Genomic DNA, 27,059 nt, shown 5'->3' with positions numbered 1-27,059 from the left:
GACAGGAATACAGTGATTTTATGCATATGGTTATATGGCAAGCTAGAAAGTGTCTGGCCCCTTTCCAGTTAAGCTAGGTCAGACCCTTAATGAATAGTACCTTCTCCCCTACTCCTGGGACACAGTATGTCTATCCTACTAAACACTCGAGACATTATAATAAAACCTAAAGAAAAATGAAAGGAAGCACTGCTCAGTGATTCTATCGGTTACCTAACACAGCTGAGGCTGTGTGCGTGCAGTATAATTCCTCTCTACTTCTTTAAAATGTCTCTAAACCTATCAAATGTTAAATTGTTCTTCAAACCTACAAAAAGAATTAGACCTCCCTAAGTCACAATATATATTTTACTATAATCCTTAGTCATCCCCTCCAGCACGGCCCACATAATCGACACTGAGAGTGTGCTGCTGGTCAGAGACAAGGCTGAAGGTTTAAACAATTCCCTGCTGGTTCTTGAGCAGCGGATCCTTCTCCTGGCTTCCGCGGAAGAACGTGGCCTTTGCCTGGTTGAAGAGAGCATTCAGGACTTTGCCTTTGGCCACTTTCCCAGGACTGTAGTCTACTGGTTTGTATTCTTTGTGTTTTCTGAAAGCAAGGAGTTGGGCGGTTATGAAAAGATCTTCAGCTGGAGTATGTTGCTTTTCACAACATTTACACGCCAAGTACACAAAGGGTTAATTCCATTTAACTTAATCTACGGTTTATAAGACATGGGACTTATGAAAGTATTTTCTGTTCTTCATGCAAGAAATGTACCTGCTTACTATAAAGTCATACAGATATTAAACATCATGTAGACACAATTTTGTAAAGTTACTGCCGTCTGATAGTATTTTTAAGATTTAAAAAAAAAAAACACACAGCAAAATTAATAGGCTGGTTTGGTATTCATCATTCAATAGAAGAGTGTCCTCTCACACACAAAATGCTTAAAAGCAAAAAAAAAAAAAAAAAAAACACAAAAGGAAAATGGCATATCTGTGCAGAAATGTGCTATCTATTTATGACAGTACATGAAAGTAATTTAAAATACTAGAATCAGAAACTTACCTGTACACCATGAGGGTGACCACAATGACAAGTATCACCAAGCAGCTGACAGAGATCAGGGCCCCATTTACCACTCTTAAAGGGAACGCTGGGTCTTAAAACAGAAGCAAGACCATATTAGTTACCTCTTCCACCCAGAGGATGTGTTGCTTGTAATGCAATTAAATAAACAAGGAAAGGAGCTATCTCAGAAGATACATGGATCCCTGTGTGCTTTCAGTAATCTTTTCCATTAAATAGTACATAGTCTTTGGGCCAGCTTATCTTCCATTTAGAGAATGAGTTAGCACGTCCAGAACATTGTGTTAGGGGCCCAGGGAGAGACATGGCACGTCCTGGAGATGCCTGCTCAGGTCTCGGCTGACCCAGCAGTGCCCATGTGGTGAGGGGCTCTGTGATCCACCTGCTCCCTCCTCTGCCCTCATCTCTCACTCTCCCCATCTACCTTCCAGCCATGCTAAAAATCTTTGGAGCAGCCCATACTTATCACACTCTTTCACACTTCCATCTCTCTGCCTGTCAGGAATGCCCTTCCCCTGGCTTCCTTCAAGTGTCCACCTGTTCGTGACACCTTTCCGGACATTTATGAGTACAGAGGGTCACGCCTCCCTTTGTGTCAACACTCCACTTGTCTCTCTGCCATTTGCCTTCATCACATTGTGCTGCAATGATTTCTTTACACATTGTTCTAGCCCGCTAGACTAGAATTCTACTACTCCAGAATCTATCAACTAGTCCAGTGTCTACAACCAAAGTATAACCAGAGTCTATCTAGTTCTTCTCCATCTCCTTTGCCACCATCAAAGTCTGAGCCACCAACATCTGTCCCCCGAGAGGACTTCTTAATAGTCCACTTGCTTCTACTCTTTCCCTCCAACAAACCTTCTCCAATCAGCAGTCAGCATGATCTTTGAAAAATATTAATCAGATCATGCTTAAAATCTGCCAACAGCTCCCTTTTGTGCATAGAATAAAGCCCAAACCCTAATGGTGGCCTAACCAGTTGCTTTTGTGTGACTCTGACTCACGGCGACCCCATGCATGCCAGACTAGACTGTGTTCCATAGGGTTTTCAATGGCTGAAATTTGGAAGTAGATTGCCAGGTCTTTCTTCCAAGGTGTCTCTGAGAGGACTTGAACCTCCAACTTTTGGTTAGCAGCTGAGCATGTTAATCATTTGCACCCCTCAGGGACTCCAAAAAAAAACCTAAATGGGCTGGCCTAAAGTTATCAAGTTACAATCCCCACTGGATTAACAGCTCTCCTTCTGAGCTTTCTTATTTGGTTCATAAAAGTGGCTTAGGTCACATATAAAGTTATCACTCACTATAGGAAGACTGAAAGGAAAGCAAATATCTAAACATCTAATCCAGCCAAGAGAAGAGCAATTTTCCAGCACTGAGAAAGTTTCACAGAATGAGCTATGACTCTAAAGGTAATTCTAAAAAATCTCTGGGCAGTGGCAGCACAGAGGAGTGACAACCACAGCAGCTCGTGGAGGTCACTGCTTTGAAGTTTCACGTTTACTGAGATGCAGAGGTTCTGACCTGCCGCGCTCTGCCCCTGCCCTCCCCAGCTCTCCACCCCATGCCCCAATTCATCCCACCCTACATGAAGCAAAAACTCTTCTTCTCTTCCACCTTTGTTTCTTCTAAAAATCGGTACCTTGATTTTACCAAAAATAAGCCCTCAGGTCTCCTTGTAGCTAAAGAATACATTGGCTCAAAAAATAATGAATATCACCTGTAAGTACCATGCTCCTTTAAAAAATCACCTATATGAGATCGAATGGTCAACAATTACTTTAAAACAAAGATGAGAATGTACAGGGGCAGGGAAACTAGATTAATGGAAATGGAACAACCGGAACGGAAATAATGAGAATGTTCACACATTGTAAAAAATGTAACCAATGTCACTGAACGATTTGTGTAGAAATTGTTGAATGGGAACCTAGACTGCTGTGTAAACCTCCACCAAAAACAAAATAAAATATTTTTTAAAATAATAATAAGCCCGCATACAAATAATTCTATGTATTACTCAAGTTTATTTCCTCTCACTAGTTTTGAAGCTGCCTTTTATATGGTTAATAGGTAAATATATGTTTAAGTACATTTTACCTTGTGAGATACCATAAGCTCCAAGTCCAAAGTGGTTATAAGTAAATTAATCATTAAACTGCACCTGATAATACTCAAATTAAGGAAAAAAATAAGCAGTGCAATGTGTACACAATTTAACCTTTTCCCTTCTTTCCACCGTGTAGCACTTCTTCTAAGAGGTAAAGAAATAGCTTACAACAAAGTCAGTTATAACTGAAATTCAGTTAGGGCTAACGGGTAGAGCCCTAATTTGGGGGTTGGGAGGAATTGAATGTCACCAGTAAATGTGAATTTTTGAATGAAATTCCTTAGTTTGCTTTGTTGACATTTTACCTCAGTCATAGTCAAGCATAAGGAGGGCCAAATGCTGATTTCCTGATGAACAACCGAGGACTAGGTAAGTTGGTCTGTTACTGTCTCAGCGCAACGCCAGGTGGAATTTACGAAGGGGAAAGAGAGGACGCGTGGCAAGTTAGAACGAGCCAGGAGTCCACTTGGTTTCTCATTTCTCTTCTTGGCTTCATACTTTTACCTAGGTGAATTCTCATGAAAACTATGTAAGTTATCCTATCATCAGCCTCCCTTTTATTGTAGTTTAATTGCAGAACATTGCGGTTTTTTCTGATGTTGAGTTTTACACTCTCCCTGTGAAATACAAATCTATTCAAGGACACGGTGATCATATTCCATTAATATTGGTCCATGATTACAGCCAATTTTTCATCAAAGGCTTTTCCTCGGCCACTATTTCACTGGGTCTCTCTCTCATCACTTCCCAACGAACATTTGCTGTTTGATTTTAATGCCAGTTATTAAATCCTTATTTACAATAATTCCATGAGTTTTATAGTGAAATAAAATTAAACATTGACAGCAAAGCTCTAAATAACCTTACTATTGGACACACACTTTGCCTACAACATGAAATGCTCATACAACTCCTAAACAAACTCACCTTTGCCAGGGACAGGGACGGAAACGAGGGTGCTTGTAAGGCCCAGACTTGTAGCATCGGCCAGAGTGAGGTTCAGACAGTACGTGCCAGTTCCCCTGAAGGCTCTTCTCACTGTCAGCAAGCAGTTATTGTCCACATCCACAGGCTCGCAGACTGAGTTCTGGGCGAGCTGGCAGGTGGGGTCCGAAATGATGGTACAGACCTCTGTGGGATTGCTGAGGCATGGGAGGGCAGACGAGGGCACGGATGGTGCAGAAGGTGAGAGGGGAATGGAATATCAGCTTAAACAGGGAAAACCATCACACTTCTATGAAACTGGATTCCACCTTACTGTTACTCAAACCATACGACATTCACTTGGCCATATGAAATGTATTCTTAAACAAGCCTGGGTGATGAGCTACGGTTTCCTCTGTATTTTCAGGAAGGTGAGGACTTGAGGGTGGAGAAGGAAGAAATTATCTCCCCCAAGCCAAGGAGTTGTTGGAAGCTGTGCAAAGCTCAAGTCATTCCCTCTACAGTCTGGCTCCCTAGAATCCCCAAGATGGCTTCGTAGGCGTTAGGCAAAGATATGATTAAATGCCAGTCTGCCCTGCTTAGGCTCCTGGGGAAGTGTACTGAAAACAGCAGCAACCACAGCTGTTTATTTAGTATTTACTATGTGCTATGCACTGGGTTTAAATAGATTACATGATCCTGTTTATTCCTCTTAATGACCTTATGAGGAAAGTCTTATTACCCCAGTTTAACAGGTGACAAACCAGCTTGGGGAGAAGTAACTAGTCCAAGGTCACACTCTCAGTTAGAAGTGGAGCTGGGATTCACACACAGATTGCTGTATTCAACTGTCCTTGTAACCACTAAGTTACCTGGCCATGGCATGACTGTCTTAGCCACCACTTCAGTTCGAGACAGATTTTCTGGATGGATAGGCAAGCTGAGATTTGGATCTGATGAGGGTCTAGGGTGACAGCAGTCTCTCTCCTCACTAGGCCCTGACCTCTGGCAGTGGCTTAACTCCTCAGTCATAGTCATGTCATTGTCAGTGCTTAACACTATTTCCTGCCATCCTCATTCTGCTCCTCTCCCTGGCTAGGCAATGCTTAGCTAGTCCTTTCTACCAAAAAGGGCACATTTTCGTACTGTCCCATTATTTTGATTTACATATACATATATATATACACACACACATACATTTTCATTAATTTATATATTATATGTAAATTAGTTAATTGGTTGAGTATACCTAATTAGTCCATTGGAGTATCATTTATATATTAATTTATATTTAATTTATTATATATATTAAAAATACAGTTGCTGTCGAGTTGATTCTGACTCATGGCAATCCCATGTGTGTTAGATAGAACTGTGCCCCATAGGGTTTTCAATAGCTGATTTTTTGGAAGGAGATCACCAGGCCTTTCTTCCGGGGTGCCTCTGGGTAGACTTGAACCTCCAACCTTTTGGTTAGCAGCTGAGTGTGTTAACCATTTGCACCACCCAGACTCTCCTTATTATAGTCATGATGAAATTAAATTATACAGTGCATTAGAAAGAGCTTTGTAAATCATAAAGAGAGATAGATTTCTCAGGTATTGGTATTAACACTAGCACACAACTCCACAGCAGTTTCCTGCCCACTTAGGAGAGTCTGCAGGGAGCTCCAGAGTAGGGCTCTGAGCCAGAGGGCAGGCCTGTGACCCGTGCTCTATCCGTGGGCAAGTTCTGTAATCACCGTGTGCCTCAGTTGCCTCATCTGTAAAATGAGGACCCTCATAGGACTGTTGTGAGGATTCAGAGTGATCACAAATGGAAAGTGCTTAGAGCATAGCAAATTTTCAAGCAAGTATGATAATTATTATTTAACTTAACAGTTAAAGGTAATGGTTATTTCTCAAATCTAGCAAAACAAGTGCATGCTTGCTAGCACCTCTGTGGGCACTTTTGTAAGTCCTTTGTTGATAGGTATTGCTGACAAATTGGGAATTTAAATCCACTTAGAATGGCAGGGAACCCTGGAGGCACAGTGGTTAAGAGCTACAGCTGCAAACCAAAAGGTCAGTAGTTCAAATCCACCAGCTGTTCCTTGGAAACTCTATGGGGCAGGTCTACTCTATTGGAACTCAGTTGATGGCAAGGAGTTTTTTTTTCAGAAGGGGAGAATGGTGGTGGTAAAGGCCTTTGCTCTGACCTGGGGTCCTTACGTTGACCCATCCCTCCGCCTGAGACAATGTACTCACGTCCCTTGGCAGGTCACGACAAAGTCCATCAGGGAGTTTTCAGGCTGTGGCACTGGCATCAAGACATCTGTCATCTGGACGATGTTAACTTCCAGGATTCCCTCTAACAAAACAACCCCCACAGGAAAACACATCACAACACAACAGAAACAAAGCCAACCACACCTTAACAAAGCAGAAGTTCAAACAGTAAAACAGAGACCGCCTTCTCACCAAAATTTTCAAACAGCTTGGATCCGGGAACCTACTCCCATAGGTTGGCTACGTGTCCACGCAGCATTCTCAAAAGTCAAACTGAGCTGAGTCCAAGCTAGATTTTTATTTTCAAAGCTTGTGTATGCCTTAGAAAGCAGCACCCCCTCTGGACAGGTGGTTCAGGAAAAGGTTAGGCCCCAGGAAGGATGCAGCCTCAGGCTCAGGGCTTCTCTGAGGTGGAGTCCTGGAGGCACCCTTGCCCCGGGGATCACAGCTTGGGTTTCTACCCCACTCATCTTTTCTGTACACAATGTACATCTGTGTGTGGTGACCCTGTCCGTTCCCCTTTTGTACACACAAGAAGTGACTGTGAAAACTAGCTAGAGGAAGGAGTGAAGTTGTTGGATCTCCATACTGGCCTTCCTTCAACCCCCTCATTCATTCCCATTGCTGAGGTGGAGGGCTAGAGCCAGGCCCAGGGCAGGCTCATGACATCCATGGGCCTCACATAAGGCTCATTTCCACCAGGAAAAGTAGGTGGGAACCCACACAATAGGACAGTGTGGCATCTTCTCTGACAGGCAGTGGGGGCCCCTGCTCCCTGCTTCCACCTCTCTGGAGTTAGCCTTAGATGGATTCTCATGACCTTCCCCCGCTGGTCTTCAGCCTTACCTACAATTGTGATGGTGGCTTTAAAGTAACCATATCTGTAAATTTGGCATCTTTCATCAGGAATCTCACTCAGCTCCAAGGAGTTGTCATCAGCAGGACCTGGAGAGTTTGAAAATAAGATTTTAGAGTAGTTGCAACCTATGTAAAAGGAGATGTACACGATATTACCAAAAACCAAAACATTTGTCTATCTGCTCCTTCAGAAAAACATCAATAATTCTTTACTGCTCAAATTGCTGCAGAAATTTGATCTAAATGTGCAATGATTCATACAGATGTGAGAGCCGTTATGGTTATAATTGCTAAATTAGGTTGGTAAATACAATTCTGTGTCTTGTTTAAACACAGGAAAAAAATGAAAGGTAGAAACCATATTTAAATCTGTGATACAACTAATCACGATGAAATCAAGCCTACCATGACAGACAAAAGTCACATTTGAATTTTGAGTGAGGTATTCTGGGCTCGCATTCTAGCTCCTCTTGCTTTTAGATATTTCAGACTTTGGGTACATCATTTAACCTGTCTTCACCTCACCGACCTCCTCGGGTGGAACTGTGAGGCTTAAATGTAAAACATGCCTCTCATGTCTGCCACACAAGTTAATAAAGATCTGTTTCTTTTCCTCTGGTAATATATATTTATATACATCTATGTAAATATGTGGAGCCCTGGTGGCGCAGTGGTTAAGAGCTCGGCTGCTAACCAAAATGTCAGCAGTTTGAGTCCACCGGCCGTTCCTTAGAAACCATATGGAACAGTTCTACTCTGTCCTATAGGGTCGCTAGGAGTGGGATTCGACTCGATGGCAATGGGTTTGGTTTTGTTTATGTAAATACGAAGTGTTATAACATATGTATGTGTATACAGTATTTCACTGATCAGCATCAGTCTTACAAAGGTTGTTTTTCAGATTTACTCACTGAAGTCTGAAAAATGGAAGGTAAGAGAATTCTGTGACTCAAAAATAATGCGCACTCCTCTGCCCTGTGACTTAACCATCAACCTGAGTTGCCTCTTCAACTCTGCTTCTTCTGTCTCACTCCTGTGGTTGCGTTTGGTTTCTGTTATGGCTGTGCTTTATTATGAAGCCACTTATCAAAGCAGAGAGAATACAATTTTTGGCCGAATAATAATCCAGTACTTGCTAATCCAAGACCCTTGATAGACCCTGTATAGCTGAAAATTATCTCTTCTAGAGAACAAGTGTCCCATCCCACTTCCATTTTTTAAGTCATGGGCTGATGCCGATTATCACAATGGGTCCCATTACTTATTCCTACCCTTCCCCCACAACTCACAGCTGCTTTAAGGCATTCGGGATTAACTATACTTGATCTTACACTTTTATATAAGGCCAGGAAGTTTCCCTTTGCTGTAAAATTTAACTAATTCATAAGGTAACTATATGTCTTATATCTTATGGTCTGACCTAGGAAAAATAATAACAGAAATTTCAAATACATTTTCATTGTCTTAAATATATTTTTACACGTGCTATGATATAAGTAGCTTCTAAGAAAAACAAGCTAGCTTAATAAACATGCAATTCAAAACAGACTAACATTGACTTCTTTCATCATTCAGGAATTTCTAGGTGCAGAAGTTAAAGGCATCTGTAATTAGTTTTGAATTTTATACCTAGCTCTCTTATTTTAAGGAAGCCATCAATACTTGTAGATAAAGAAATTGGTTCTCCTATGGAACCAGAATGACGTTATATGTTCAAAGATTCTCAATGCAGTAATATTTGTAATTGAAACAGAATTAACCTAATCATCCATCGATAAGAGAATGGCTAAATAAGTTATAGAATATCCATAATGGAAAAATGTCTATAATGTTTGTTAAGTGAAAAAAAGCAAGCTGTAAAACAATATTTATAGCATGAACCCATTTACATAAACCCCAAACAACAAAATCCATATATATTTACGGAGCCCAGGTGGCACAGTGGTTAAGAACTTGGCTGGTAAGCAAAAGGTTGGCAGTTCGAATACACCAGCCGCTACTTGGAAACCCTATGGGGCAGTTCTACTCTGTCCTATAGGATCGTTATGAGCCAGAATCGACTCGACGGCACTGGGTTTGGTTTTTTTGGTGTTATATGTTTACATAAGTTTATAAATGCATAGAAAAAGATCTATAAGGAAATACTCCAAGCTATTAATAGTGGTTAACTCTTGGGAGGAGAGTGCGAAAGGGACTTTACTTTTTACTCTAGACTTCTACATTGTGTGAATTTTTACTAAAGAACGTGCATTAATTTTGGAATTTAAAACATATCAAAAAAGAATTAATAAAAATCAGAAATAATGACTGTAGTGTCTTAACTTAGATATGCTTGATTTAACAAGATCTCATTGTATTACTGACAGGTTTTAGTAAAACAACAGCTCAGGAGATCAAGATGGAGTGTTCCCTCTGGGCTTGGTCATGGCGCCCTCTTGGGACCAGTGAGAGAATGTCAGCTTATTATTACCCCTGATTCTGGGGTACTAAACTGTCTTAATGGCCAAGTGGGTAAGGGTGGTGATAGCGTGGGGCAAGGAAACAGATGGAGACTAACCCTTTCCAAAGTGGACTCTTAAGAACTTTTTGAATGTTCTTATACACTATTAATAGTGGGTGGGATTTAATTAATTATGCCTTGCATCCAGAGCAATTTTAATGTCTGGGGTCTTTCCAGCTTGCTAACTCCAGAAATACTCTAAAGTATTTCTTTGGCCATTTGGAAACTGGTTTCAAGTGTGGCATTGTATTCATGGATAACTGGGTAGGTGTGGGCAGGTGAGTGGAGAAAAAAATGGAGGAGGAGGGAGGAAAGTGGGGAGGTCCTGAATGTTCACAGGGGTAAACGTGTCTTCTCCTAGCTCTGCAATACAGGAGACAAACAGAAATGTGATAGGCTACAAGGGGAAAGCATCTATATATATAGAAAGGGCCTCCTATATAAATTAGGAGGGTCAAAGAGCTTTATAAACCAAAAAAACCAAACCGACTGTAGTCAAGTCCATTCTGACTCAAAGCAACCCTATGGGACAGAGTAGAGTTGCCCCCATAAGGTTTCTAAGTCTTTAGGGAAATCTTTACAGAAGCAGACTGCCACATCTTTCTCCTGTGGAGTGGCTGGTGGGTTTGAACCACCAACTTTTGGTTAGCCGAGCCCTTTAACCACTACACCACCAGCACCCTTTAAAGAGCTTTGTAAGAGTCACCGAATTCTACTTGCAAAATGGCTAAACACTGTCTCCCTGCTTCCATGTTCTAAAGGCTTAAAATGGGTGATTAAGTGGTTAAAAAAATGAACAGGTATAACCAAAGATTACCAAACCCGTTGCCGTCAAGTTGATTCCGACTCATAGTGACCCTATAGGATACAGTGGAACTGCCCCATGGAGCTTCCAAGGAGTGCCTGGTGGATTCGAACTGCTAACCTTTTGGTTAGCAGACATAGCTCTGAACTACTTTGCCACAAGGGTTTCCAGCCAGATTAGACAGGCCTATAAAACAATAACACACATCGTTCAACCATGTATACTAGACTAAATGGGCACAACGGTCCGGGGGCAGGACAAGAAGGTAGGAGGGAACAGGAAAGCTGGATGAGTGGAAATGGGGAACCCAAGGTCAAGAAGGGGAGAGTATTGCCATATCGTGGGGTTGGCAACCAACGTCACAAAACAATATGCGTATTAGTTGTTTAATGAGAAACTAATTTGCTCTGTAAACTTTCACCTAAAGCACAATAAAATAAAAAAGTAACAGGAAACAATTTATAATAAATAAAAAATTCTTTCAACTCAAGTAATAAGGTAAATAGCCAAATTAAAAAAAACTCAACACGCAAAGAATGGAATCATTGCGGTCTCTACACAATCCTCTTAACTAGGGATCTAGTAGGTGCAAACAGTCAAGTGCTGTCTGCTAACCGAAACGTTGGTAGTTTGAACCCACCCATCAGCTCTGTGGAAGAAAAGACCTGGTGATCTTCCCCATAAAGATTACAGCCTAGAAAACCTTATGGGGGCAGTTGTACTGTCACATGGGGTCACCATAAGTCAGAATAGACTCAAAGGCACCTAATAACAACCTATGTGAATGTTTTAGCTGTTAAGGAGACCTCCTCAAAGATTACCTGGAAAACGCTTACCTAAAGAAGGGGTGGGTTTTGGAGGTCTGGGTGAGGGAGAAGGGCAAGGTCCAGGCACTGCAGCTTGCACGGTGAGGTTAAGGCTGAAGGTTCCATTGAGCACGTACGTGTGATTTGAAATGTGATTGTTGGAAACAAATAGACCAGTGTTATCCCCGAAGTTCCACTTGTATTTAATGGCAGACTCATTAAGGAAGTGGCTAGGATCATGAATTAGGACATTGAATATAATGGGGAGGTCCCTGAGGAAGGTGTCATCAGATGAATTTCGATCGTTCTTCTGGGACATAGTCACAAATACAGGAATCTGATCTAAAACACACATTAAAAAAAAGAAAGAATGCATGGTTGCTTGATTTTAAGTGGAGGACTTCAATGGTGCTTTTAGGTTAAAAATATTAAAATAAGGGATTATTCAACATCATTTTCCCTTTTCATATTTAATTTTTCTAGTTTCCCTAAGTTATTCTGGAAAACAGATGGAATACAATATAATTAAATGTACAAATTTGGGAACGAGTGCAGGTGAATCCTAATCTAATCCAGAACAGTTGGTTCTAACTCTTTCTTAGCCCACTAATGATACCGGCACGAAGTACTTTATTTGCAGTTAACTTACAGTTCACATCACTCACCTGTTACCACATACAGGTCCTTAACTCTTGCAATCGGTACAAATGCCCGATGGTGTCTTCTATAGACAGCCACTTCCATGAGTTGAGGGCCAAGTGTCACATTGGCTGTGTTTATAGAAACTCTCGCTGAAGATTGTCCCAATTTCTGGAAATACTGACCTTTAAGAGGATGGTAATTTTCAGTTACTGGCTACATCACACGATCATTATAGGACGTTGGTGTTCTTTCTTAAAGACTAGTGACCACGATTTGGAAGAGATCGCTCCAGGGAGGGAAAAGCAGGATGTGAATATGGTCCTCGCTGTTTTAGAAGGGAAGATGGCCTAGTGCTTATTTCTATGTAAAGCTTTACAAAACAAAGCCACAAGTTATAGAAACATAATTGCACATATCAGGACTAAATTAATGCAAACTGTTTAGTGGGATAATACAGCCAGTTTTTAGTTTACAAATAAATACTCTTTATAAGTAAGTGATTTAGCACCTAAAATACATTTTTTTTTTCCAGTAGAGAACATTTAATGTAATGATGAAGTGTCCAGGGGAGTTAAATTTATTTATCAAAAAAAAAAAAAACTACATTATTTATTAGAACTACCTATGTCAGTGGTTAAGAGCTATGGTTGCTAACCAAAAGGTTGACAGTTCGAATCCACCAGCAGCTCCTTGGAAACCCCATGGGGCAGTTCTACTCTGGAGGAGGAGAGGTGGCACAAATGGTTTGCCCTCGATTACTAACCTAAAGGTTGGCAGTTGAAACCCACCTAAAAGTACTATGGAAGAAAGGGCCGGCAATCTGCTTCTGTAAAGATTACAGCTAAGAAAACCCTATGGAGCAGTTCTACTCTGTAATACAAGGGTCCACCATGAATTGGGATCAGCAATAGGTTTGGTTTTGTTTTTTTATCGATCATTGTATATACTATATATCTATAGTGTATCTACATCTCTAATTCTATGTAATATATCTACTATAGGTATTTATTATAGATAACTATAATGTTATCTATTATAACAACATTACTATTTTCAGCCATATTATTAAGCAGCTCTTTTTTAAGAGACTGGGATTCTCCACATTTTCTCACAGTATTTCTATATAAAAATACAGTAAATGATGAAAAAGAAATAGAGTGTGGTGGGTATAAAAAAGAGTGGAATGGTCCTATAAACATATTTCTAGGATGCCCTTTAGTCATATTTTCTTTCTCTAACCTTCCTCTAATCTAACTGCCACTGACTAGCTGGACTCTTCTAATCCGATCATGGTGCCCAGCAGAGATCTGCCTTTGGCAAGTACAGGTATTGTAAGGGGATGTTTGGAAGACCATGTTTACCATACGGTGAAACATGTCAGAAAAGCACCCTGATCTCCTAAGGGATATGTTTTCAGAATCCCCCCTCACCTTGAGATGCAGGGGCAGTTCTGTTGGAGGCTGTAGTGGAAAGAGGTTCCTCTGAGGGCATTTGTCATACGTGAGGAAAATGTTAGCTCTGGCACTGTGAGATGAGGCCACAGAAGCAAGACTATTTGAGAAAGAATATCAGTTAACTCTGAGACTTTGGGGAAGACGGAAATTCAGAACAGTCGTGTTAGAAACAGAGCAATTTCTGGGCAAAGGCTAATTCTAAATAAAGACATTTTAAGTTAATAAAATGATAACTAGGCTAAAAAGAAACTGCAGTGTTAGTGAGTGAAAGTGACTTCAGGCAAACTATCAGAATTCTGCTGTAGGAGTGACAGGTCAAAGAAATCATGACATTTATTGAGTTAACTGACAGGGACGTGATGTCGTTGTAAAAGAAGTCAATTTTAAAGCAACTGATTTGAACAGATGAGCATAGAGTTAATACATAATATTTGATATATTTTGTACTTTGTTCAACTGATGTGTATTATTAATATTTTATTTTGGCTTGTAAATAAGTTAATTTAAGAAAAAGGCATTTTTTTCTACTTTATGAAGGCAAAAACATTTAGAAATTTGAACGCTGCTCTATTTGTAGGAGTTTTCAAATACTTGGCACCTGGTGATATTTTAAGCTAAGAACTTAACAGCCTTTCTAATAACCTAAATTTGCTCTTCCTAAAAATAATCAATTCATCAGTAATAAAGTGAGTGCCATTTGTGGTTTAAAAAAAGAAGGTAAGAGGGTAGACTATGGCAAAGAAGATTGGAGTAGTTATTTTATTTCTACACAGTGGAATATCAATATGTAAAAAGAGGTTTTAATGATATCTTAAAATGCTCACGATATTAAGCAAAAACGTGTATACATTATAATCTGAATCAAGAAATATTACTAAAGAAAACACCATCATGTTAACAATGACAATCTCTGTTGTTAATTTTGGATGATTTTTATCTTTCCTTTGTACTTTTCTGCATTCTCCAAATTTTCTACAAAAAAGATACCCACTGCCATCGAGTTGATTCCAATTCATAGAAACCCTCTAGGACAGAGAACTGTCCCATGGGGTTTCCAAGGAGCGGCTGGTGGATTCAAACTGCTGACCTTTTGATTAGCAGCCAAACGCTTAACCACTGCGCCACCAGGGCTCCACAAAGAGCATAAGGTTCTTCAATTTGTAAAAATTGTTTCAGAATATAAAAAATCAAAGAATACATTAAAAAAAAAAGCTTATTCATGTGCCATCCAAATAAATAAAGGTTAATATTTTTTTACATTACTGTTTTAGACAGGAAAAAATTGAGTAATTTTATCTTCAATAAAGAGCTTAATCTGTTTTTTTTCTTAGCTAATTCTTTGGTGTCCTGGGGATTCGGCAGGGCTAACCAAGATTTCCACCCAAGCAAAGAAAGTTAACAGGGTAACTGTTGTTACAGTCTGTGTTAAAATTCTCAATTATAAAGTAAGAAAAGAGAAGAAGGTTAAAAACTTAAGGATAGGTAGGTGCTATGGATTGAATTGTGTCCCCCCAAAATATGTGTTGTAAATCCTAACCTCTATGCCTGTCATTATAATCCCATTTGGGAATGGGTTGTCTTTGTTATGTTAATAAGACAGGATTAGTGTAGGGTGTTCTTGAGTCAATCTCTTTTGAGATATAAAAGAGATTAAACAAGCAAGCAAAAAGCAGAGATGGGGGAAGAGAGATGCCAAGCCAAATGAAGATTGCCCAGGAGCAGCAGTTCAGAAGAGATGAGGACTTTCCTCCAGAGCTGACAGAGACAGAAAGCCTTCCTCTAGAGCTAACACCCTGAATTCGGACTTCTGTCCTCCTAAACCGTGAGAAAATAAATTGTTTGTTAAAGCCACCCACTTGTGGAATTTCTGTTATAGTAGCACTAGATAACTAAGACAGTAGGGAAAAGGCTAAGGGGACTTGAAAAATTCCAACCAATCATGTAGACTATAAAGAATCCATCTTTGTTCCTCTACCACCTGCAGATGGTCTAAAATATGACTGTTGGCTTTGAAAAAAGGGAAAATTGTTGTCTAAGTGTGCATTCAATCAAATATATTTCAGTGTGCCCAAAGGAGATAAGATAGAATGTTATTTTGTTATTATGGGAACAAAATTATCTGAATTACTTATTGGAGTTTAGCCAGCAATTAAATGGCCATTTGGGGCAGATAATGGAGGTCAAATCGATGTGTTGATAATGATGCACCGATACTGGTCAATACTGATACACTTCTGTAATTGTTGAAGTGGATTGAATCAAGAGAAAAATACGGAGGAAAAAAAAGTTCTACCAAGCGTGTGGAAGACGTAGACAAAATTGCATTTCTTCCATCCAGGGGGGTAAGGAAAAGGTTTCCCGTCAGGGAAAACATTGTGATGGCCTTGGTGGGTGCCATCTCCCCAGTCACCATCCTCTGTCCATGCTGTCCAGTTGTAAACATACGGGTCAGGAGACAAACCAGTATCTAAACAGAGAAAGAAGCAAATCACGATTATGTGTAGACTCAGAATGCCCAATGATAAGGAGCCTGAATCAAACACTTAAATATTTGTTCATGACCAGTTTAAATATAGTCGGACAACTAAAACTCTAATATCCAGAATTCATCAGATGGTACATTTATAACTTGTGCATTTTTCTGCATATGTGTTATATTTCAATAAAAAGTTTTATGTAAGTCAATTATTCAGGATAAGTTCAATCTGGACATACTACTCAATTTGATATTTATTTTCATATTGGGTCACCAAATCACAAACATATTCAAACCAAACTGAAGGATGCTTTGTCTTTTCATTTTGACATACTCTTTCTATCTCTATCTTTTTTTCCTGAATCATTTGACATCCTGACTCTCTGCTCCCAAAGACTTCAGCATGTATCTCCTGAGAATAAGGGCATTCTACAAAACCCCAACGTTGTTACTACCCCACCACAGTCCAGTCAAGTTTTGCACCCTACATTTGGCTTTTATGTCTCTTCAAATGATTCAGAAAAGAAGAAATACGTACACACGCGTGCACAAATACAGCAAAATGTTAAAATCTAGGTAGAGGGTATTTAGGTGCTCGGCGTACTTTGCTTTATACCTTTCTGTATGTATGAAATTCTTCATTTTAAACAAGCCATGATCAATAACTTTTCATCTAGAACAACCCTTTCACTCTCTTTTGTATTTCATGGAACTAATTTTTGTGTGTGTGTGTGTGTGGTGAACTATATATAACGTATAATTTGTCATTTTAACCATTTTAAAGTGTATAATTCAGTGGCATTAATTATATTCACAATGTTGTACAACTATAATCACTATTTATTTCCAAAAACTTTTATTACCCTAAACAGAAACTCTGTATACCCATTAGGCAACAGTCATTGACTTTTTTAAAGAGTCTTTTTCGTCAATCTATTATATCATCACTCTTTTTTGATTTTTAAATTGTCCCAAATATGGCCAGTGGAAGCCTGCCAAGCTGGCTCCTGTGTCCTTTTGACATGACACCATTGTCTTTAAGCACTTCCTTGTTTCTGGGTTCACCTGGTACTTTCTCTGCCTTAGACCTGGAATCAGCCATTTCTTCAAAGAGCCCTAGTTCCTTTTAGTGGTGATGGTTATTTTATAAAAATTTTCATATGTCACAAGGAGTCTTTCACAATAAAAGTACTCAGATGGCTAGACTGTCACTTGAAGCAGAAGAGCCGGCTTTTTTTAGAAAAGAAGAAAAAAATACTACAAAATATTAAGCACTTAACACTTTTTAAATACCAAACCCTTTCCATACAGAATGTAATGTTTTCCTCATGGCAAAGTGATAAATTGATAAGGAATGAACACATCAACAGTTTAATAAAAATTCTAAATAATAAAATTTGGAAGTCAGACTCTAAGTGCATATAACAGTTTTTAATCAGCAAAATCTCAGTAATTAGCTGTTTTTTGGAGAATGTACAGTTCTAACCAGATAATTTAAATGTGCTCATTTGTGCTCTTTAACATGTACAAAGAGCTTATCTGCTTTATCTAGGAACAAAGCAACACAAAATATATACACTTCAGCATTTGTGCTAGCCGTATAGCATTTGCTTAATACTCACGAACAGAAATTAAAATGATCAGCAAAAATCTGTCACGTTATCTATTCTTTGAGTAGCCCAAAGAATTCCAAGTAATAAAGCCATAATCCGGGAATCAATAGATATATGCCACTGCACACTAAGATAAAGCTGGATACAACAACATGGAGTTTGAAGAGACTTCCAAGCAGCTGACAGCCACCAGTTTGCTGAAGTAGGTTTGACTGATGTTGATGCTGATGTTGATGAAGGGGGTGGGTAGAACTAAACTCTCACCCTCCCTGTCATGCAACTTGAGGAGGAGGGTATGGAAGGATGACAGCAGCATGGGACACTTATAGAAGTACTTGTGAGCATTGAGGTTAATGAGACGGGTCTCTGGTAGTTACAAGACAAAACCCTTGTTCTTGTGACATGAATAGCATTCCTTACCATTTCTGCAGTTCTTCTCATAGACGATGTTGCCACTGGCATCTTCCTTTTGACATCTGGGGAATACTAGGTTCACCACAAATGTTATATTTGAGCCCACCAGTGCTGGGGAGTCACTGGTCAGGACCGCCTGCAAATGGCCTCCTAGGGCATTAAAAATGGAGATCAATGATCGAGCATCTCTTTCTCCTTTCATTGCCGAATAAACATGTAAAGAAAAATTAAATCTACTAATAAGGACCATAGAATCCAAATGCCTCTTTATAATACATTAAATTTATTTCCTGGGTCCCGGTTAACTTTAGCTTTCAGAGTACAACATTCAAGAAGACTAAAAGAGATTAGACCAGTTAAAGAATTCTCTAATCATTGAAAGATGACTATTCCTGCATTAGTCAGGTTTAAGGCTAAATCTGTTCATTTTCCAAATTATTCAAGAGCTACCAAACTGAAAATCTCTAAGGAGAATAAACATTTTCCTGTGGCTTAGAAAGTGACAATGTTGGAGTAACAGGAAAGACTGCCAAATCCAAGTACCATCCTATTTGATAACAGGAGTGCTCTCACGTGATCTAAAAGGTTCTACATTCTAAAGAGTTACCTAAATAGGAAATTACAGTGGTCTGGGTTGAATCTTGTGATTTACCTTTCCAGCAGTTTTTCCACCTAGAGTCTCCCCGTTTCCACACTGGATAGAGCTTTTCATTCCAGTCATTTTCATCTGAAGACCAGCCATTTAATTGGTTGTAGTCCCTCATATAAGCAGAAGGTTTTTTGTCGCTCAGCACTTCATGGAATCCTATATCAATATTTGAAAAATTAATTGTCTATTCTATTCCTCATTTAGTACTTATCTAACAGTGGTGAAAAGAATATTCATTCTGCAAGGTTGGAAAGCCTATGCATGATATTTCCTATATGTCAAGTAAATAACCCATTGCTGTCGTCTCCGATTCATAGTTACCCTATAGAACAGAGTAGAACTGCCCCATAGAGTTTCCAAGGAGCGGCTAGTGGATTTGAACTGCCGAGCACGTGAGGATTGTAGCACACCTTTGTCTACTTAGCAGCTATTTCCTGCCTCTATCCTTCCTCTTTTGTTTCTTTTTGTTGGCAGAGTTTCTACTATAACAGTTCAAAATTCCAGAGTCTCACTTGCCCAGCCTCCCTTAAAGTTTGAGCAGGAGCAGGTGATGAAATCCTGGCCAGTGGGAACTGAGAGGAAGTCTTCTGGTGGCTTCTGAGAAAGGTAACCCTAATTTATAAAAAGATAAATTAAAGAATAAACTCCATTTTTCCCCTTCAAAATTGATTTTAGAGATGGTAGTGTAATGATGTGATACCTGGAGCTGCGGCAGCAGTATTTAACCATGAGGCACAAATCTGAGGAAATAAGCCAACACATCAAGGGTGGCATCATGGAAAGACGAAAAGAAATGGAGTCCTTGGTGACATTCTTGACCTGCTGCTCTAGCCCTGCCTACCTCTGGACTGATTGTGTGAGACTGAAAGTGTCTTACTCATTAACCTATTTGAGTATTTTGTTACTCACAGCCAAAAGCAAAATTTTCTATAGCACTCAGCTATCCCCTAATCATATACTATCTTAAACTGTCCTTTCATCAATGTTTGTGTTCTTGTGTCTTGGCTTAGCTATGAACTCCTAGAAACTAGATGCCAGAGACTCTGTTTTCTTTTCCTAAATCCTGGAAGAGGCCTACCACAAGGTGTGGTATTTAGTAGGTGCTCAGAGAAGTCATATTGAATGAATTCCACCTAACCTCTTATTTCTATTCCTTCTGTCAAGTAGGAGGAGGGAGTGGCATGTTATTCTCTTCTTATAAGGGAGATAGATGGTATGGGAAAGCACATTGGATCGTGAGTCTCAGAATGATTTCTAGCCTTGATTCCGTTACTAAACCTCAGGCCATGTTTTTCTCTGGGCCTTCAAATCAGAAAAAACCAAATGTCCTGTGATTCTGTGAGATTGTTCCTATCTGGAGACAGATACTAAGTGAGGAAAAGTAATACATGTTGATAAATATTTACAACTGGAAATTCACTTGAACTAAGTCATAGGATGGTTTAGAATGTTCAGTCTGAAGAGAACGAAAATTATTTAGTTCAAACCCACTCATTTTATGGATGAAGAAATTCAGGACTGCAGAAGTGATATAAGTCTCCCATGGTCATCGTTAATCAAGTGAAAATGAACATTCACGTATTTAACGCCAGGAACCAGTTCTTTCCACTGTTCCTACAGTCTCCCTCTTCCCCAGATCCTGACTGAAAGTCAGTGTTTCCAGAAACACAATCAACATGAAGATTTCTCCCCTGATTTTAAATGTCAGAAGTCAAGGAAAAATACAGACTTAAAAGGAGGGTGACAAGGGATAGATCCCTAGGGCAATGGAACAGAACAGGGAATCCAGAAATAGTTGTACACACATATGACCAAATGATTTTTGACAAAGGTGCAAAAAACATTCAATGGAGGCAGGAGAGCTTTTTCAACAAATAGTGCTAGAACAATTGGTCATCTGTAGGCAAAAAAATGAATTCGACCTAAACCTCATACCTTCTACAAACATTAACTCAAACGGACCACAGATCTAAATGTAAAATATAAAACTTTTAGGAAAAAAGCATAGGAGAAAATTTTCAAGATCTAGGGCTAGGCAGAGTGCTTAGACTTGACACCAAAAGCATGATCCATAAAAGGAAAAATTGATAAAGTGGGTCTCATCAAAATGAAAAACTTCTGCTCTGTGAAAGACCATATAAAGTGGATGAAAAGACAAGCTACAGACAGGGAGAAAATATTTGCAAACCACAAATCCAACAAAGGATTAGTATCTGTCATGGACTGAATTATGTCCCCCCCAAAATGTGTGTATCTATTTGGCTGGGCCATGATTCCCAGTATTGTGTGGTAGTCCTCCATTTTGTGATTGTAATTTTATGTAAAAGAGGATTAGCCGTGGAATTGTAACACCCTTACTAAGGTCACACCCCTGATCCAATGTAAAGGGAGTGTCCCTGGGGTGTGGTCAGCACCACCTTTTATCCTGCAAGAGATAAAAGGAAAGGGAAACAAGCAGAGAGTTGGGGACCCCATACCAATAAGAAAGCAGTCTGGGAGCAGAGGGAGTCCTTTGGACCTGGCGTCCCTGCAAGGAGAAGCTCCTAGTCCAAGGAAGTTTGATGAGAAGACTGACAGAGAGAGAAAGCCTTCCCCTGGAGCTGACGCCCTGAATTTGGACTTTTAGCCTACCTTACTGTGAGGAAATAAACTTTGTTTTGTTAAAGCCATCCACTTGTGGTATGTCTGTTACAACAGCACTAGATGACTAAGGCAGTATTTAAAATATATAAGGAATTTTCACAACTCAACAGTAAAAAAAAAAGAAAAACCCAATTAGAAAATGGACGAAAGACCATGAACAGACATTTCACTGAAGAGGATATCCAGAAGGCAAATAAAAACATGAAAAGATGTTCAGCATCATTAGCCATTTCTAAAGTGCTCACTAACACTACAATGACGTATCACTACACAACTATCCGAATGGCGAAACCAACAGTGACAACACCAAATGGAGGTGAGGATGCAAAGAAACTGGATCACTCATACATTACTAGTGTGAGGTAGACAGTACAGCCACCCTTACAAAGAGTTTAGCAGTTTCTTATAAAAACTAAACATGACATTACCATACAATTGAACAATTATACTCATGGGCATTTATTCCAGAGAAATGAAAATTTATATTAACACAAAAATCTGTACACTAATGTTCACAGCAGCTTTATTCATAATAGCCCTAAATTGGAAACAATCCAGATGTCCTTCAGTGGGTGAATGGTTACACAAATTGTGGTACATTCATACCATGGAATATTCCTCAGCAATAAAAAAGGAACAAACCTTCGACACATGAGCAACTTGGATGAATCTCCAGGGAATTATGTTGAATGAAAAATGCCAGTTCCAAAGCTTTATACTGTATGATTCCATTTATATAACACTATTGAAATAACAAAATTGTAGAACAGAGTAGTGGTTTCCAGAGGCTGGGAGGGAGGAGGGAAGGAAATGGTTGTGGATATAAAAGTCCAACCTGAAGGATCCTTGTGGCGAAGGAAATGTTCTATGTCTTGACTGTATCAGTGTCAATATCCTGGTTGTGATACTGTACTATCCTTTGCAAGACGTCACCATTGGGAAGGGCCACATGGGATCTCTCTGTATTATCTCTTACAAGTGCATGTGAATCTGCAATTATCTCAAAATGAAATGTTGAATTTAAAAGTAAAACAAAATAACACAAACGCAATAGTAAGCATACTCTAAAAGGAGGGCAGGGAGGAATGGATGTGAATGTAAATATGGAGTCACACCCAGCCCCGCTGTGACTTTTCCCTCTACACTTTGGGCTCCCTACTCTGTCCACAAGTGGAGAGGTGGCGGCTGGGGCTGCTTGCTAACTGCTTTGTCAACACCTTCTCCTTCCTTCTTTATACCACGGCTATGATTGGAAAATGTAGGATGCACAGCAAAGAATTCCTTGGTGTCTGATACACTGCTAAATCCTACCAGTTCTTATTTTTCCTGGCCAGAAAATTTAGTCTGGCAAAGTAAAGCCACGAGTGGTCAGATTTTGTTACACAGTCTAACAGGTTGAGGAGTCCTCTCAAAGTGATAGCCCAGATTCCAGCTCTGGCTAAATCAGCTTTACTCAACGAGCAAAGTGACGATGGTAAAGGGAAACCTGTTGTGGTAGAGTCAATTCCAACTCATAGCGACCCTTTAGGACAGAGAACTGCCCCATAGGTTTCCAAGGAGCGGCTGGTGGATTTGAACTGCTGGCCTTTTCGTTGCATCCAAACGCTTAACCACTGTGCCACCAGGGCTCTGGTAGAGAGAAGGTGGCCTAGAATTAGGAGTCCCGTCTCCCTCTGACCTGTCAATTCTCTGTCCCTCTATCTGCTGGAACTGCATACTCTAAGGGAGTCTGTCCCAGGAGGTACAGTGAGGCTGGGTGCAGGTCTGTCACGACAGTAACAACTGCCACCACGCGTGTGGCCTGGGTGGCACAAACGGTTTTCGCTCCTACTAACCGAAAGGCTGCCTTTGGAACCCACCCAGCGGCACCTTGGAAGAAATGCCTGGCAATCTGCTTCCACAAAGATTACAGCCAAGAATACCCAGGAATACACATGAGGTCGCCATGAGTCAGGGGACTCCACGGCAGCTAACAACATGTCTTTCATACCCAGAACTTTGTTAGTTGATCTCACATATCTCACAAGAACCTTATTACCCACTTTGCAAATGAGGAAACGAAGCTAAGTCACTTGTGGCTCAACTTCACGGCTGGCAGGCAACCCAAGTCTGTCTAACTCCAAATCCTCGTTAAGGACAAGGGTAGGGATGGAAGCCCGCCTTTTCTGCTTACCAGCTGTGTGGCCTGGGGCGAGTTACTTGCCCTCTCTGTGGCCTGTTTCTCATCTGTAAAACGGGATAATCACAAGACATGTGCCGCACAGCCGCCTCCGCAAGCACCAGGGTCGTCAGTTTCCTTTGGGGTGCACGGGCAGCGGCTCTCCAGGCCCTGGCACCAGCCCGCCGCATTCCCTGTGTTTGGACTCCCTTGTCCAAAACCGGGGATCTTTTCCGAGCCTCAGGTCGGAGGAGACAAGGAGATGGCGGGGGGGCAATATGAGGGAGTCTGCGGGACCGAGGTCTCAACCCAAGTTTTCGGCCTCAGCGGCTGCGAGGAGAAGTGGCCGCGCGCCTCCTTCTTCCTTTACTCCCCTCCCCCACCAATCCCGGAGCCCAGCCGCGTCTGTCCGCCCGCCCCGCCCTGCGCCCTCCTCCTCCACCTCTAGCTCCCACCTCCGCCCCGCTTCGGCCTCTCCAGGCCCCACTACCTATGCAGCAAGGGGCGCGGCCTTCTTGCGGGCTCCATGGTTACCAGCGTCTCCCCCACTCTTCCTCTGCCTACCAGCACCTCCCGCCCTTGATCCAACTCTGCAAAAAACAAACCAAACCCTTTGCAGTGGAGTTGATGGGAACTCATGGCCACCCCACCAATCTCAATGGAGTTTTCTTGACTGAAATCTTTATGGAGGCAGATTGCCAGGCCTTTCTCCTCTGGTGCTGCTGAGTGAGTTTGAACCACCAGTCTTTTGGTTAGTAGATGAGCGCAGGCGGTTTGCACCACCCAGGAACCTCCAACTCTGTCAGTGCAACCTGCTTAAAGGACTTTCCTTTCCCGCAGGGTGTAAGAGTGAAAGGAAGGTGTGCACAGGGGCCCAAGCCGATATCCAGGGTCCTCCTCTCAGACTGGGGTTCAGCAGGTGTAAAGCAAAACCTGAGTTGGTGGTTTCCTCACCTGTTGACTAAAGAGAGGAACATCTGCTCCACAAAGGTGGTTGTGGGGATTACATGAGTAATGGAAGTGCAGCAGCAGCGCCGAAATTGACACATGGCGGGCACTAGGTAGATGCTGGCCCCTTCTCAGCCCTGCCTTGTCTGCTCTGAGGACCAGTTTCCTCTTGGGCTCATCTCTTCCCCATGGAGTAGTCTAGTAGAATCAGGACCCCCTGAGCTTTTAAACTAGTGAATGTCACTACTGTATTGGAGTGGGGTGAATTGGACCTTCTGGGTGAGGTACGAGGCACTCTCTTCTCCCACTCCACAAACTCTACGTGGACAATGGGGGCTGCCACTGCCACCCATTCCCTGCACTGGACGAGTGGACCGTGCTCTTGCTCAGGGTTCTCAACCCTAGCTGTGCATTTAAATCACAAGAGGAGCTTTTTAAACAAGGATGCTCCTGCCCTACCTCCAAAGATTCTGATTTCCTCATCACCGTTAAAAGTCCTCCAGCCTTTAATGTGTTAGAGAACCAGGGTTTGGGCTTGGGCTTTTCTCTCTGTAACCTCACTAATGGCAACAAATTCCTACAAGTCTGTGAAGAGCAGCGGGATTAGAAACAGTTTCTGGGTTGGGGTTATTAGAGTGCGTGTCTCCAGATTTGGGCCGCGGTTCATCTGAGGTTTCTCCCTTGTTGGATAGGAAGTCAGAGGAGGCTTAGTCGGGAGAGTTGCTTTGTTCTGGGGCTAGAGACTGTGCCCCTCACCCAGGCCCACTGTCTGGCAGGAGGGTGGGTAGCAATCGTAGTGGAAACAGAGCTCCCCGTAAGAGAGGACTCCATGGTTTTTACTTCCCATAACCTGAAGCAAAGAATCAAGCTGGTGGCATTTTGCTATAGTTTCAGCATTCCCAAAGGTTTCCAGAAGAAACAAGTGAGGCCGTGAAGCCTTCTTGAGCAGCTGCAGTCCAAATTCTGACTCAGAGGACATCATTCCCTGCCGCTTCAGAGAATAGCCAGGGAATGGTTAAACACAGAAACTGAGAGTTACTCACGTTTGGCGGCGTCACGTGGCAATCCTGCAGCAAGAAACAGGAATCCCAGGAAACAGTAGGAACATTCCATGCTGAATTCTCACAGACTTAAGTAATCCAGGTTTACCTTTTAACTCCTCTGGCCCTAGCCTCCGAGAACAACAGTACTCTGGCGTCTGTAGAGCCCCCACTCCTTATTTCAATTAAATACAGGGCCTCCGGGTATATCATGTGATGGTGTTAAGCAGCGTTGCCTGATCTGGTCTCTTGAGTTCAACCCCTTACGACTCACATGCTTTTGACTCACTCACTCTTGGCATCTATCTGTTTAGTTTACTTTTCGATGCAAGCCCTTTCAATTTTGCGATTCCTCATTTACTAGTTTTAGGGAGACTTCCTTTCCTATGGACCCTATTTTGACTCTCTTCACTAAATAAAATGCCAGTCCTGCAACCTTATTATCAATTTACTGTGTAGCTTTGTTCCTTCACTGACTCACTCATCCAGCTCATGATGAGATGTCACATTATGGATCTTTTTCTAGAATTTAGATGGCCAGGTCCACCCAGTGCTAGCCAATGCTTGTCCATTCCCTTCCCCCAAGAGGAGACAAAGGCGGGGTGGGGGCGGTGACGGAGGGTGTATCAATCACTTGAAATTGTGGGATACATATATGGATAATAACATACATACTGTGCCAGAATGTGCTTGAAACAGATGCACATGCCTCCAGTGGCTGAAAAATTTACCCAAAAGCACATTTTGGGTATCTGTGCAATTCCACGTAATTTTTGGAACAACCTGGATAATTGTTAGTAACTGCTCTCAGAGCATTTATGTGTTGTATCCCATGGGGCCAATTGCACAACTGCACATTTTATTTTATAGAAAATAGTCATTAAGTATTAAAAAAAAAAAAAGCTTGCCTGAAACATGATTTTTATGAAGTAAAATCATTTCTGTTACAAAATAAGCAGAAAATGTGGCACCGTTAACATTTTCTTGCGTGTAAACTTTTTCTAAAGCACATCCACATGAGCATTTTCAGTACATATAGAAGTCCTGCTTGAGGGTGAGGGTAAAACCTTGGGTATTGATTTACGTTTCAGTCTTGCTAATGGGAATAGAAATAAATAGCCTGAAATCCATGGAGGAGGAGTGGCCAACTCCCCACCCTAAGGCCACATACAGCTCTTTAGAACTTCTTGTACAGGTTTTGAAGCAAGTATGAAGGACAAAACAGTGAAGCAAACTTATTATGAACTTAAAGAAAAATGATTTCAAATACAAATGAATAATGGGAATATTTATTAGTTTTGTGTAATATAATAAAGTAATTCTCTACACTTCTGTTTGCTTTTTACAGCAAACATATATAACTTTTATAATTAAAAAAACAAGTTTTTTCAGTTCAGGGAAAAATTACACAGTCAGTTCTGGGTTGAATTTTTTTTACCAGATTAGCCACCTCTGTCTCTAAATGGAAGGAGCCCTGGTGGCACAGTGGTTAAGTGCTCGGCTACTAACCAAAAGGTCGGCAGTTTGACCTCAGCTGCTACACAGGAAAAAGATGTGGCAATCTGCTTCCAAAAAGATTTACAGCCTTGGAAACTCTATAGGGCAGTTCTACTCTTTCCTATAGAGTCGCTATGAGTCAGAATCCACTCAATGGCAACGGGTTTGGTTTTCGTGT

The 27,059-nt window shown here is 41.0% G+C and overlaps 1 protein-coding gene across 1 annotated transcript; it reads right to left on the bottom strand.

Moving 5' to 3' along the window:
- Positions 1-435: 435 nt before the first annotated feature.
- Positions 436-25,523, bottom strand: GPNMB (glycoprotein nmb). Its single transcript, XM_004377450.2, has 11 exons — positions 25,388-25,523; positions 18,599-18,751; positions 17,953-18,096; positions 15,737-15,910; positions 12,013-12,171; positions 11,378-11,689; positions 7,225-7,323; positions 6,358-6,460; positions 4,121-4,329; positions 1,055-1,148; positions 436-589 (listed from the first exon to the last, which is right to left on the bottom strand). Exons 1-11 carry the CDS (start codon positions 25,455-25,457, stop codon positions 436-438), a joined length of 1,671 nt encoding a protein of 556 aa, XP_004377507.1. The 5' UTR covers positions 25,458-25,523.
- Positions 25,524-27,059: the final 1,536 nt, after the last annotated feature.

Source organism: Trichechus manatus, unplaced genomic scaffold (assembly GCF_000243295.1).
Source record: "Trichechus manatus latirostris isolate Lorelei unplaced genomic scaffold, TriManLat1.0 scaffold00050, whole genome shotgun sequence".
NCBI lineage: Eukaryota > Metazoa > Chordata > Mammalia > Sirenia > Trichechidae > Trichechus > Trichechus manatus.
The sequence above is the reverse complement of the archived record's forward strand: the minus strand, read 5'-3'. Positions and strand labels throughout refer to the sequence as shown.